This window comes from Myotis nattereri, assembly GCF_964212035.1.
Source record: "Myotis nattereri genome assembly, chromosome: X".
Lineage (NCBI taxonomy): Eukaryota > Metazoa > Chordata > Mammalia > Chiroptera > Vespertilionidae > Myotis > Myotis nattereri.
This window is the reverse complement of record NC_138078.1, coordinates 51,912,798-51,926,326: the sequence shown is the minus strand read 5'-3', so window position 1 is coordinate 51,926,326 and position 13,529 is coordinate 51,912,798. Positions and strand designations below refer to the sequence as shown.

At 38.1% G+C, this 13,529-nt stretch overlaps 1 protein-coding gene across 1 annotated transcript in view; it reads left to right on the top strand.

Annotated features, from left to right (window-relative positions):
* Positions 1 to 497: 497 nt before the first annotated feature.
* Positions 498 to 13,529, top strand: part of TEX11 (testis expressed 11) — a gene marked incomplete at both ends in the record, with an annotated part of 435,711 nt that continues 422,679 nt past the window's right edge. The window contains one exon of the mRNA XM_081081640.1: positions 498 to 534. Coding sequence (XP_080937766.1) covers positions 498 to 534 — 37 coding nt within the window. The remainder of the gene's footprint in view (positions 535 to 13,529) is intronic.

Sequence of the window (13,529 nt, the reverse complement as noted above, 5' to 3'; positions counted from 1 at the left end):
TTGGGTGGGAAGGACCTACATTCCGTTGGAACCCTAAGGTTAGTGACCTTTGGAGGGCGGTTGGTGACCTTTGGGGGAGGGGCGGGGAGCTGGAGGCGCTAGCTGGGTCTGCGAGGAGCGGGAAGGAAAGAGGACAGTGTGTGATTGGATGCTTTCAACTTTGGGCCATATGTGGGGGAATTTTGAACCAATTAGAAGTAGACAACGAGCATGAGTCAGACCAATCACAGTGTACTCCAGCACTGGTTTCCCCGCTTTGCCAGGCAGATTACAGTAAGAAAAGAAATGAGGAAAATTTCCTCCAGGCCACGCTCAGGTCACTGGCCCTGCCCCTCATTAACTACTTTTTCTGAGTTTTAAAATTTCCTCAGCATTTTCCCCATTGAATAACAAGTAACTGGAAATATTTGAAAATAAATTTATTGAGAAACAGGAGTATAAAGGACAGAATATTAAAATATTTTCTTGTTTCATAGACCTGAGCCAGAGAATTAAAAATGGACGATGTTGATTTTCGTTACATGGACTTTAAAGGTATATAGCTTTACATGGTAGTAAAGAAATGTCAAACTGTTTACTTCCTTGGCTAAGATCTTCTGAATGTATTTTGTTTTCAAATTTTATCTCTTTGGAGTATCATGTTTTCTCATTAATGTACCGGGAAAACAATGTAGATGTTTAAGACACTGGAACCCTTTTATAAGCTAGTGGAAGGAAACATAATTCAAAATTCATAGTTTATTTTCTCAGGGTTTTTATGGCATGCTAAATAAATTGGTTTAATCTGAAATGGAAATCTACTGCGTTAAAAGTACATTAAAATATTATTGCAAGATCCTGAAGTGCCGTTTCATAATCAGTGACAAATAAATTATATCCTGTGTAGTTGTAGGTTTAAGTACATTTTATTGTATCTTTATTCTTTTGAAAATTGGTAATCCATGTAGGGTATTTATGGGAATTCTTAATAAACAAAAGCAATTTGATTGACCAGGATACCAGATTCCTCAGCTATGCCAGATATGGAATAATTTATTTATTTATTTTAATTAAAAATATTTTTTATTGATTTCAGAGAGGAAGGGAGAGGGAGAGAGATAGAAATAGTAATGATGAGAGTCATTGATCGGCTGCCTCCTGCATGCTCCCCACTGGGGACAGAGCCCACAACCTGGGCATGTGCATTGACCGGGAATCGAACTCAAACTGTGACCTCCTGGTTCATAGGTTAATGCTCAACCACTGAGCCACACCAGCTGGGCAGATATGGGAGAACTTATGATATTACCTTTTATTTTTTTCTGGGGACATGATTAGACTTGTGATACATTCACATTCACATTCATATAAAAAGGAAATACGTTGTACCCAGCATGGCTACAAATCTATGACTTAAAAAGTTTAAGTCAGTGTTTTGTTAGTGCTTATCATTTTATTTATTATTATTATTTATTATCATTATTTTGATTGATTGATTTTAGAGAGAGAGAGGAAGGGAGAGGGAGTGCGAGAAAGAAACATCGATTTGCTGTTCCACCATTCATGCATTCATTGGTTGTTTCTTGTATGTACCCTGACTGGGGATTGAACCCACAACCGTGGCATACCTGGATGATGCTCTGACCAACTGAGCTACCTGGCCATGACAATACTTGTCATTTTAAAACAACAACAACAAAGCCCACTACCACCTGCCTTAAAATTTAATTTAGGATATAGTATCTTAAAGATATAAATATGGAATAGGGAGTATGAGTTTTAAGTGTATGGTATTTGAGACTTTCTATTTACATAAATATTTGAAGCACACAGACCAGTATAGAGAATAATATAATGAATACAAGTGTAAGTTTTATTGAATCTAACAGTTTGCCATATGTTTCAGATATTTCATGTTTCAAAGACCTAAAAGATTACATACACTAGTTTTTCATCTTTTAAAATTTTACATACCTTGTATCATTTTATGTGATCCCCCCCCCCCCCGCAACTTGTTTTTTTTGCTCAGCATTATGTTTTGGATATTTACCCATATAAATATTTTAGCTCTAGTTCATTTATTTCCACTGCTGATTAGTAACATTACATTGAATATAAGTATACTACAATTCCTTTATTCAGTCTCTCTTATTGGATATATGAGTGTTTCAAATAGTTGCTATTACAAATAAAAACACAGCAGTGAATATTGTGCTTCAGAGAGTTTAGTGGGAGGTTTCAGAAATTTTTGACCACCACCCATGGCAAGGAAATGCACTGTATCAAAAATTTAATGAAACAGTTTCACCCTTCTTACACATAGCAGTGCAGTATAATATTTTCTGTTCTATGTTTTTTTATTAAAAAATGCTGGTTATAAAAACAAAGAAACAAAATAAACAACAACAAAAAAACAAAAAGAAAAATATGCTAGTTATAACTCACTAAATTGATTATATTTATTTAGTATTTATGGGTGAGGCTCTAGTGCAGTGCTGTCCAATTGAAACATAGTGGAAACAATTTTACATATTCATATATACAGGCAGTCCTCGGGTTACGTCAGATTCGATGTATGTTGTTTCGGGGTTACATCGCCATCTCCCATTTACAGTATTTATTTAAAAAAAAGTTCCGTCATTTTAACGTATGTACATATGTGCTTTATGTTTTTTATTACCACAAGTAAAGGTTAGGAATTGTTATCTTTTAATTTTTTTTTTTTTACTGTTTCACTTCATTACTGCTGTGTATGTGTTCCATGTGAGTGACATAGGTGCTTATGTAGGTGGGTTCCGACTTATGGTAAAAATCGTAGGAACAGATTTCCGACATAACCTGAGGACCTACTGTATATATATTATTGATTTCAGAGAGGAAGGGAGAGAGAGAGAGAGTGAGATGGAAACATTAATAATGAGAGAGAATCATTGACTGGCTGCCTTCTGCATGCCCTCCCCCCCACCCCCCCACTGGGGCTCAAGCCTGCAACCCAGCAACCTGGGCATGTGCCCTGACCAGGAATTGAACTTTGACATCTTGGTTCATAGGTCAACGCTCAACCACTGAGCCACACCTGACGGACCAAGTTTATATTTTCTAGTGGCCACATTAAAAAAGGTTAATCAGATGAAATAAATTTTAGCAATATAAATTATTTAGCTCAGTATAGCCAAAATATTCTTTCAACATGTAATCAGTATAAAAGTTATTAATGGGATAGTTTATACTTGAAGTTCTGTATGTATTTTATACTTAAAGGATATCTCATTTTGGACTTGCCACATTTTAGGCGCTCAGTAGTAACATGTATGTGGCTAGTGCCTTTCCTATAGTGGCAGTGCTGTTGTAGGTTATACTAGTACAGATGGAACTGATGAATGTGAAACTGCCAGGTGAAAAGCTATCAGCATCTTTATGAATATTGCCCCAAATAGTTTTAACAATTTATACTCTCTCTTTTCCCTGTACACTTGCTAATATTTGATATTGTCATACTTACAAAAAATTTGCAGATATGAAGGGTGTTGTTTTTAATTAACATTTTATTTTGGAATAATTTTAGATTCATAGAGAAGTTTCAAAGGTAGTGCAGAGTTCACATATACTCCTCAGCCCGTTTAATTTTCCTTAATGTTATAATCTTACATGGGTGGTTTTATTTTTTTTAAAAAATATATTTTATTGATTTTTCACAGAGAGGAAGGGAGAGAGATAGAGAGTCAGAAACATCGATGAGAGAGAAACATCAATCAGCCGCCTCCTGCACATCTCCCACTGGGGATGTGCCCGCAACCCAGGTACATGCCCTTGACCGGAATTGAACCTGGGACCTTTCAGTCCGCAGGCCGACCCTCTATCCACTGAGCCAAACTGGTTTCGGCGGTTTTATTTTTAAAATGTTTTTTAAATTTATTTTAGAGAGTGAGAGAAACATTGATTGGCTGCCTCCTGTACGCCCCCTACTGGGGATTGAGCCTGAAACCCAGGCATGTGCCCTGACCAGGAATTGAACCATTGACCTTTTGGTGAAGGGATGATGCCCAACCAACTGAGCCACACTAGCCAGGGCCATGGGTGTTGTTTTAATTTGCATTTCCCTGGTAACTATTGAAGTTGGTGTATTTTTATGTTGATTGGCCTTTTGAGTTTTCTTTTTTTGTATATGTAATCTTTTAGTCAAGTTTTGTAAAAATGGACCACAAAAGGCCCAGGCGATGGCCCTAGCCTTTTTTCTTCATCGTGAAAATTGACATAACATCCATCTTTTTTTGTACCAATTCTATTCAATTTTATGGCCAAGAAGGAGTAGAAATTTGTCTAAGTTATACCCATTGGGGTTAAGTGTAGTTCCTTTCCTGTATGTCAGAACTTCAACTATTTAAAGCCTAGGCCCAGTGCAGGAATTCATGTACCAGTGGGGTCCCTTGGCCTGGCCTGCGGGATCGGGCTGAAACTGGCTCTCTGACATCCCACAAGGGGTCCTGGATTGCTAGAGGGCGCAGGCTAGGCTGAGGGACCCCACCATTGCACCATCAGGGCTGAGGAGGGACCAAGGGAGGGCTCCAGGGCATGTCCGGCCCGTCTTGCTCAGTCCTGATCAGCCAGACCCCAGCAGCAAGTTAACCTGGTCAGAGAGTCTGCCCCCTGGTGGTCAGTGCATGTCATAGCAAGCGGTGGAGCGGCCTTGGTATATCATTAGCATATTACCCTTTGATTGGTTCAATGGATGACTGGATGACAGGACACTTAGCATATTAGACTTTTATTATATAGGATAGGATATTTATGTTCCCTGGGAAATCTCTTCTTCAGATTAAGCATTCTCAGTTTGCTTACTCATTCCTCATATTACATGGTTTCTATCATTTTGTGTGCTGTTCTCTGAACATGCTGTATTCTTTTCCTGTTATTCCTTACAGTGTGGTACCCAGAACAGAGCACAATTCTCTAGGCATAAAGTTATCTTTCTTTTTAGGTCTAGGAGTGATAATCATTCTCTTTTGATAATGATGTAGCTAAGATTGAGGTTTTATGGGGGGAGTTTAAGGAAGTCACGCCACACTAGTGACTAATTTTGACCATTTTGCTTGTAAAAGACCCTCTTTTTTTTTTTTTTATACTACAGGCTGCTATTAAGCTACATCTTGCCTGTCAGATATTGGTGCTGTTAGTTTTGAATACTTAAATGCAGGACTATAATTTTTTCTTATATTAATCCCATTGCTGAACTAGAGATTTAATTTTTGTTCCTGGTTATATCATCTCTCTTATTTGTTATCTCTCTCTCTCAGCTTCTTCATCTAAATCATTGATAAGATTGTTAAATAGGACAGGCCAAGGACAGAATGTTATGTCATTAAAAACCTCACTTCAGATTGGCATCAATCCATTAAGCAACATGTTTGGGTATGCTTGCTCAACCTGCCTGATTTGCTCTTGTCTCCAAAGTCTAACACCTGTCTTGTTCTATACTTGGCTTTATCCCTAGATTTAGAATTTCTGCTTCATCTCTTTGAAAGGCTCTTAGGGCTGTCTGTATATTCACTTCTGTTACCACATTTCCTGTTCACTCCCCCCCCCCCCCAGTTTTATGGAGAGATAATTGAGATATAACTGTGTACGTTTAAGGTATACAGTATTGTGATTTTATATATGTCATATGTTGTAAAATGGTTACCACAAAAAGGTTAATTAACACATTCATTACTCACATAGTTACAGGATTTTTTTTTGGGGGGGGAGGTGAGGAAAATGGGTGAAGCTGGGCAAAAGGGACAAATCTGTTCACCTTTGAGACTGCCTTCTTGATGTTGAACACAGTTTGACACCACACTGTGCTATTCTCCTGACCTACAGCCTCAAGGGTTTCACCCCTGTAGTACTCTTTCCCCTTCTATCCCTCCTTTCTTTTTCTTTCTTAGAAATCAACTTTTTAGGTATAATTAATAGGTATAATAAAACACATACATCCTATATAATAAAAGCCTAATATGCAAATAGACTGAACAGTGGAACAACCAGTCGCTATGACACGCACTGACCACTAGGGGTTATACGCTCAATGCAGGAACTGCCCCCTGCCCGCAGGCCCCAGGCCAGCCAAGGCGGGTGTGAGCAAGGGGCCCCAATTGCCCTGCTGGTTGCCCCATAGATTGGTCCTGATCGCTGGCCAGTCCTAAGGACCCTACCCTACCCTACCCTGGTGCATGAATTTCGTGCACCAAACCTCTAGTTTTATTATATGTACAGGTTGATACCTTTTTTTGGGGGGAGGGGGAGGGAAAATGTTACCTATATAACCATGAATCTGATTAAAAAAAAATAGAACATGCCCCTTTGTGGTCAATCTACCCTTCACATTCTACCCCAACCATTCACTGTTCTGGTTTCTATCACTGCAAATGAGTTTATAAATGAAACAATACCCTATGTACTCTTTTTTTCTGTGGTGTCTTTTTTTTCCTCTTTTCTAAAGAATAGTTTAATCATTTTTTTTAGAGAGAGTGGAAGGGAGATGGAGAGAGAGAAATATTGATCTTAGAGTGAAGCATCCATTGGTTGCATCCTGCATGCCTCTTACCAGGGATTAAGCCTGCAACCTGGCATGTGCCTGACTAGGACTCGAACTGGCAACCCTTTGGTGCACGGGATGATGCTCAACCAACTGAGCTATTCTGACTGGGCTGTAGTGTCTTTCACTAAGAATAATTATTTTGAGATTCATCCATATGACTGCATAAGAGTAGTTAATTCCTTTTTATTGCTTAGTAGCATTCCACTGAAGGAATATGTCACAATTTATCAGTTGATAGACATTTTTGGCTATCATGAATAAAGTTGCTATGAATATTCATGTATATATTTTGAAATGACTTAGTTTTTCATTCCTCTTGGGGGAAATATCTAGGAGTGGACTTGCTGAGATGTAAAGTGCCTTTGTAGCCTGGTTTCAACAGATTGTCTAGAGTATTTCCTAGGAGGACAGGTTTTGAAAGGCCCAAATTCTTAATTTAAGAAACAATAGCAATTGGGCTTGGGAGTTTCCTAGAGCTATCCCTCTTAATTCAGAAAAAAATTTCTGGCCCTAGCCAGGTAGGTCAGTTGGTTAGAGCATTGTGCCAATGCACTAAGGTTGTGGGTTTGATCCCCAGTCAGGGCACATATAAGAAGCAACCAATGAATGCATAAATGAGTGGTACAACAAATCAATGTTTCTTTCCCTCTCCCTCGCCCTCTTCCCCCCTTTCCTTTCTTTCTTAAATCAATACAAAAAAAACCAAACCCCCAAAAAAACAAACAACAAAAAACCCTGGCCGGATAGCTCAGTTTGTTAGAACATCATCCTGATAGGCCAACATTGTGGGTTCGATCCTCAGTCAGGGCACATACAGGAAGCAACCAATGAATGCATAAATAAATGGGACAACGAATCAATTTCCCTGTCCCCCTCCACCTCCCTCTCCCTCTCCCTCTCAAATCAATAAAAAAATGAAAATAAACAGCAACAACAAAACCTGGCTGGATAGCTCAGTTGGTTAGAGCATCATCCCTATACTCCAACATTGTGGGTTTGATCCCCGATCAGGGCACATACAAGAAGCAACCAATGAATGCATAAATAAGTGAAACAAATTGATGTTTCCTTCTCTCTTTCCCCCTCTCTCTCTAAAATCAATAAACGACAAAAACAACAAAAATAAACAGAAAAAAAGTTTCTCATCTTGGCAAGCACCAGGAACCATACATCATAGAAGGTGACTTAATATAGGAATAACAAACAGTTGAGAGGGTTATTTCTTCTTAAAGAATGGCAACCGTTTATCAAGATCTAGAACTCCTTTTCCTATGGTTAATCTGGAGATAGTTCTCCTTTTTCTAGATTTCTAAATCTTTGTTGTTATATAAATGCCCTTATCGTCTATTAAAATATCCAAGTTTACATTTTCTCTTTTTGTTAAATCTATGACAACTGTTGGGGAGGTAGATATTAGCTAATTGGTTTCAGCAAATTTTCAGAATCCAGTCACAATATATACTATAGACCAGCTCTGTCCAGTACAAATATAATGTGAGCTGCAAATGTAATTTAAAAATAATTTCTAGTAGCCACATTTAAAAAGTAAAGAGAAACAGGTACAATTATTTTTTATAAAAGCAATAATGAAAATTTTAATACTATATTTTAGCCCCACATATCAAAAATACTATTTCAACATGTAATCAGTATACAGAATAAGTTACGAACTATTTTGGTTTTTAAAATTAATGAGATATTTTATATTCTTCATATTAAATCTTCGAAGTCTGGTGTGTATTTTACATTTATAGCATATCTCAATTTGGACTAACCATATTTCAGGTGCTCAATAGCCCCATGTGGCTGCCATGTTAAACTGCAAATCTAGACTAAAAACTTTAGTAGGAAAACTCACTCAAGATAATAGGCTTTCATTGAATCTCAAAGGACTGTACTTATTTGGAAGCCTCTCTGAACTATTTTTCCCATGCCTTAAAATGCCACAATGGGATCCTCAGATTAGGAATAGTAGAGTTATTAGAGAATGTCCCAAGAGAGGGCCACATAGTTCAGAATCATGAACATAATTTCTGTGTGGCCTGTACAGAAATCTCATTGAGATACTTGGTGGGGTCACCTGGTATACTCGTATTAGGTAGATACAATAGTTTATGAAATAAAGAGGTGGAATAACTAACAGAAGTTAACCTTTATAGTATGTCATAAAATATGTTTCAAGTTCTGGATTCTACATACCTTTCTAATGGTGTTTCCTGTAACCTTCTGTTACCCTTTTCTCCACCCACACATAACTACTTATGATTATTTGAACCCACTGTGTTTTTCCACGCCTCTATGCTTCTCTCCCTGGTGTGTTGCTTGGCTAATCTCTTAACTCACCCTTTAAGATGCACCTCAAATAGCACCTTAGTGAAGCCTATCCTGTCATCCCTATATCCCAACTCTCAATTGGGCAGTTACTCAATTCTTCTTTTATATTCCTGTAGCATCTTGTATTCACAACACTTACTACATTATATTGTAAGTTACTCGATTGCATAGACTACCTCTTCATTTATCTTTGCATTCCTAACAAGATGCCCAGTATTTGCCTGATAGCAGGCAATTAAAAAATGTTTGCTGGCCCTGACCGGTTTGACTCAGTGGATGGAGTGTCGACCTGCGGACTCAAGGGTCCTGGGTTCGATTCTGGTCAGGGGCATGTGCCTTGGTTGTGGGCACATCCCCAGTAGGGAGTGTGCTGATCAGTGTTTCTCTCTCATCGATCTTTCTGACTCTCTATCCCTCTCCCTTCCTCTCTGTAAAAAAATCAATAAAATATATTTAAAAAAAATGTTTGCTGAATTAAGTTTTACAGGAAAAATGTAAATACCAGCCAGAGCAGAAAGAGTGCAGTTGTCTTGAATTCTGTTGGTGCTGTGCTACCAATAGTTTTGATCTTGGGCAAGTTAACTTACCTATGCTTTATTTTAATCAACTGTAAATTAGTGTTACTAGAACTTTAAGGTGACTTATACTCTAAAAATTTGACTGATTGATAACATGTATATCAACATATCTTATGTGGAAGTGAGTATAAGCTCCTATAGGGAGAAAACTATGTCTTGTTTATATTATATCCTTGCTGCTTAGGAAAATGCCTTATTATTAGTATTTATTGAATGAATGAATAAAAGAATTCTTGTCTATTTCATTCATATTGCCCACATAGATAGCAACACTGTCACCAGGGGTGACTCTATATATTTCTGATGATGATTTGGAAATGCACATAGGCTAAGATAAAGTTTTCCTATATTATTCTATCACCATCAAAGCAATTCAAAGGATGTCTAATTGTTTATGACATTTTGCTTAGTAGTCTAAATAGTGCATTCTATTAGGAATGCAGAGGCTAAAGATAGCTTGTATGGAAAATCAGTTGTCTTTCTTTTGACTTTATTAAACTTTTGACCTCTTTTGCAAGCAGGTTCTATTTTATATGTATTGTATATCATTTACACTAGTATAGAGATAAGAAACCACAAAGACAGTTGAATCAACTTAGATTTCTTTCTTCTTTCAGATACCTCCTTGTTAAAATGTACTCAGACTAGTTAATCCACTTCAGCCTTTCAACTGTATTGTTATAGTCTGCCTACTGCATTCCCAACCTTTCCACATATTGATTCTGGTCTTACTTAAATGTGAATATACTAGGAAAGTCTTGGATAAGTCTTCCAGTGCCCAGTCCACTGTTAATACTTAGTAAAAAGAAATTAATTAAGTAAAGTTTATATAGATAGAAATAGCCTTGGCAGCCACGGAATTAAAACAAACTCGATCTTAACTGAATAGAAGATTCTTAGTCAAGAACAGCAGCACTCAGCTACAAAGGGGTAACAGGATGTAATGAGAGTAAAAGAGTAATATGTACGTATAGATACTTTATAAAGTAGATAACTAGGGATAGGATTGGATGAATTGGCAAATTGAGTTTGGTTATGGGCCTTACATTTACAGGAATGTGAAAGATACAGAATATGTAGATTCATTGCAACTTTTACACGAAGTGCATTTAGTTGAGAGGACTGAATTGTCGTTCTTTTGAGACATTCCTTTTACTAATATAGTTTTTTCAGTGTCAGTATAATTCTTTCTGATAGTCTCTAAAGTTTAGTGCCCTGAGCATGACTGGATGTGTTTCCTCACCAGAATCAAGCTGAAACTTCTTTGGTTAGCATGATATTGTTAGTTCTTCCATTTTCATCTCCCTCTGCAAATTTCCCTCTAAAACTACATAGATTTCTCTCCTGATGAGCCCTGGCATAAGTTTGCTCCAGTGCCTGAGCCAGTTCTGTCTAGGGCAAGAAAGAACAACAGTATTGTGGAGTATGGACGAGGTTGGTTTGGAATGAAGTTATACTGGCCATCAGATTTGAGATTTAATATGCTAGGGACATACTGTAGGTACCTGTTGAGCTTTGGAGCTGTATCATTTCTGCTTGTCATGATTTTCATGGAGTTAGACTGCCCTGCATCATTTCCAAGTTGCCCTCCAGGCCCAAGATGTTGCTCAGAACTACAATATACTGCTGTGAATAGTTCTGTAGGAACTATAGTGCATGCAGTTCCATCTGACGTCTGCATGATCACTCGCTGCTTAGATTTTCTTATACCGTACCAGCTCGTCACTTGGAACCTCCTGAATGTTGTAAAAGATAAATTATTATTTCTCTGGTCATCGATAGAAAGTATGATTTACAACGTGATTTTAGTCTGTGACTAAACCTGTTTGCCATGCCCTTTTGAACTTTTGGATATTTTGGCTGTCCTCATTCAAACCAGCCTCTGCTGGAATAGTTTTTCTTAGCTCACAATTAGAACTATAGTGTAGCACTCTGAATGGTGGTGGCTCATTTCTTCTCTTCTTGCTGTTTTACAGTTGTCTCAGAGTCCTGGCATGTCACTTATCCCAGGCTCTTCCTGGAATAGTATAGGATTTCAAATTAGAAAGCCTGAGTTCCAGTCCTAGTTGCTACTTTCTTTGTGTCACCTTTGAGAAGTTACTGTACTTTGTTAAATCTAAGATCCCACATCTTATAAAATATAAACATCTCCCTTACAGAGTAGATTGATAATTAAATGAGGATGCATATGAAAAGCTTTGAGAGTATAAAGCACAATGCAAAAGTTAATTTTATTGTCATTTTTAGTTCTTTTCTCACTGAGGAAGTTGCAGATAATCATTGTGACTGGGAGCAAACTCATGAATAGACCCTTATAGGTTTTTGAACTGCTTTGGCTTTTGAATGGTTGAGTTGATGGAGGTCACAGGGAGAGACTTGGCAGGACTATATTGATAGATATTTTCCCATGTTGTAGCAGAAGCTCCCTTCCTCAAGGACAGGGAAAATGTTTATTTTCTATTATACTGTTCCTACAATGCTGTCTACCTAATCAGAATTAATTGGTATTGATTAACACAGCTCTCTCAATAGTGTGTCTCCCCATTCCTAGTGTTAACTAGGATGAATCTCATTTAAATTATATTTATTTATTTCATAGTTTATTTCAGTAACCAGGAAGATAATTTAACACGTTAAGCACTATGCCAGTCACCGGTGACTGAAACGGAAAGGAAGACAAAACAGGCTTGGTGCTTAACATGTTAATAATTTCTTTCAAAATGTACAGTCTTGCTTGATATAACTTTAATATAGCATGTTGTTTTCAGATCTCAGGAATAGGCTATATTTATAGGAGCTCCTAACTGAGCTTCTGGTAGAAGGAAGTCTCCATAATGTAACTCAACCATTCAGCTATGTGATCTCTACTAGTTACTGAGCTTTGCTGACTGCATTTTACCCTAAATATTTGCAGTGCTGTCATTGTTTCAGCTAGTATCAGTCAAATTGCTCAAGTGAATAACATTGAAAATATGTTTTGAAAGGACCAGAATTATTTTGACAAAGAATGAATTATATTAAACACTAAGAGAACATGCACAAATTAAAATTAATGTCTTCACAGTCTCATATACTATGTGACCAGAAGTTATAATTGGTATTCTACTAAAATATTTTTGGAATTTTTTAAAAGCAAGTGAAAAAAATTTCTATGTAGTTTTTTCATTTCAAAAACTTTTCAAGATATCTGTTTTTAAATAATTGGGTTTTTAGAAACATCATTTTTAAAGCTTTCCTAATTTTTAAAATTGAGGTATAATTGACATGAACATTAAATTAGTTTTAGCTGTACATCATAATCCTATCTAATAAAAGAGAAACATGGTAATTGGCGTATGACCGCTACCCTTCCCATTGGCTAATCAGGGTGATATGCAAATTAACTGTCAGCCAAGATGGCGGCCAGCAGCCAGGCAGCTTGAAACTAACATGAGGGAAAAACTAAAGCAGGAGAAACTAAGATGGCGGCATAGATAAACACCGGGAAATTGCCGCCTCCCACAACAATTGAAAAATACCGCAAAGGACAGAGCAGACATCATACAGAACAACAGGAAGCCTGGCTGAGTGTAAATTCTACAATTAGAAGGAAAGAAAAGCACACTGAGAGCCAGAGCAGCTGTGAAGGTGAAGTGCAGAGGTACGGCGGCTCGCGTGCGCGGAAAGGGGGTGGCACCTGAGGACGCGGCTGTTTTTTTGAATCACAAGCTCCCGACTGCTCTGAACTCTGGTTCCGGAAAGTCTCTGGGGACCCAGGACTCATACGGGGAGAAGCTGGACTGTTGGGCAGCGGGCGAACTTGAGTGCGGCTTTCCCTCAGAGGTGCTTGCAGCAATTATCGGGTCACTGAGACGCGCGACCCCTTAGGAGAATCAGCCATAGCTGCTTTCTCCTCCCTTTGACTCCCTGAGACCCCGCCCCACCCAGGCTGCTGCAGAGGCTTTTGCATGTGAATGTACCTAACTGCAGCCGAGCCAGACCCCGAACTTCCAAGAGAAGGCCCAAGGCCCCGCAGCGGCTTGCATTGCTTCACAGCTGAGCCTCTTCGTGGCTCCTGCTGT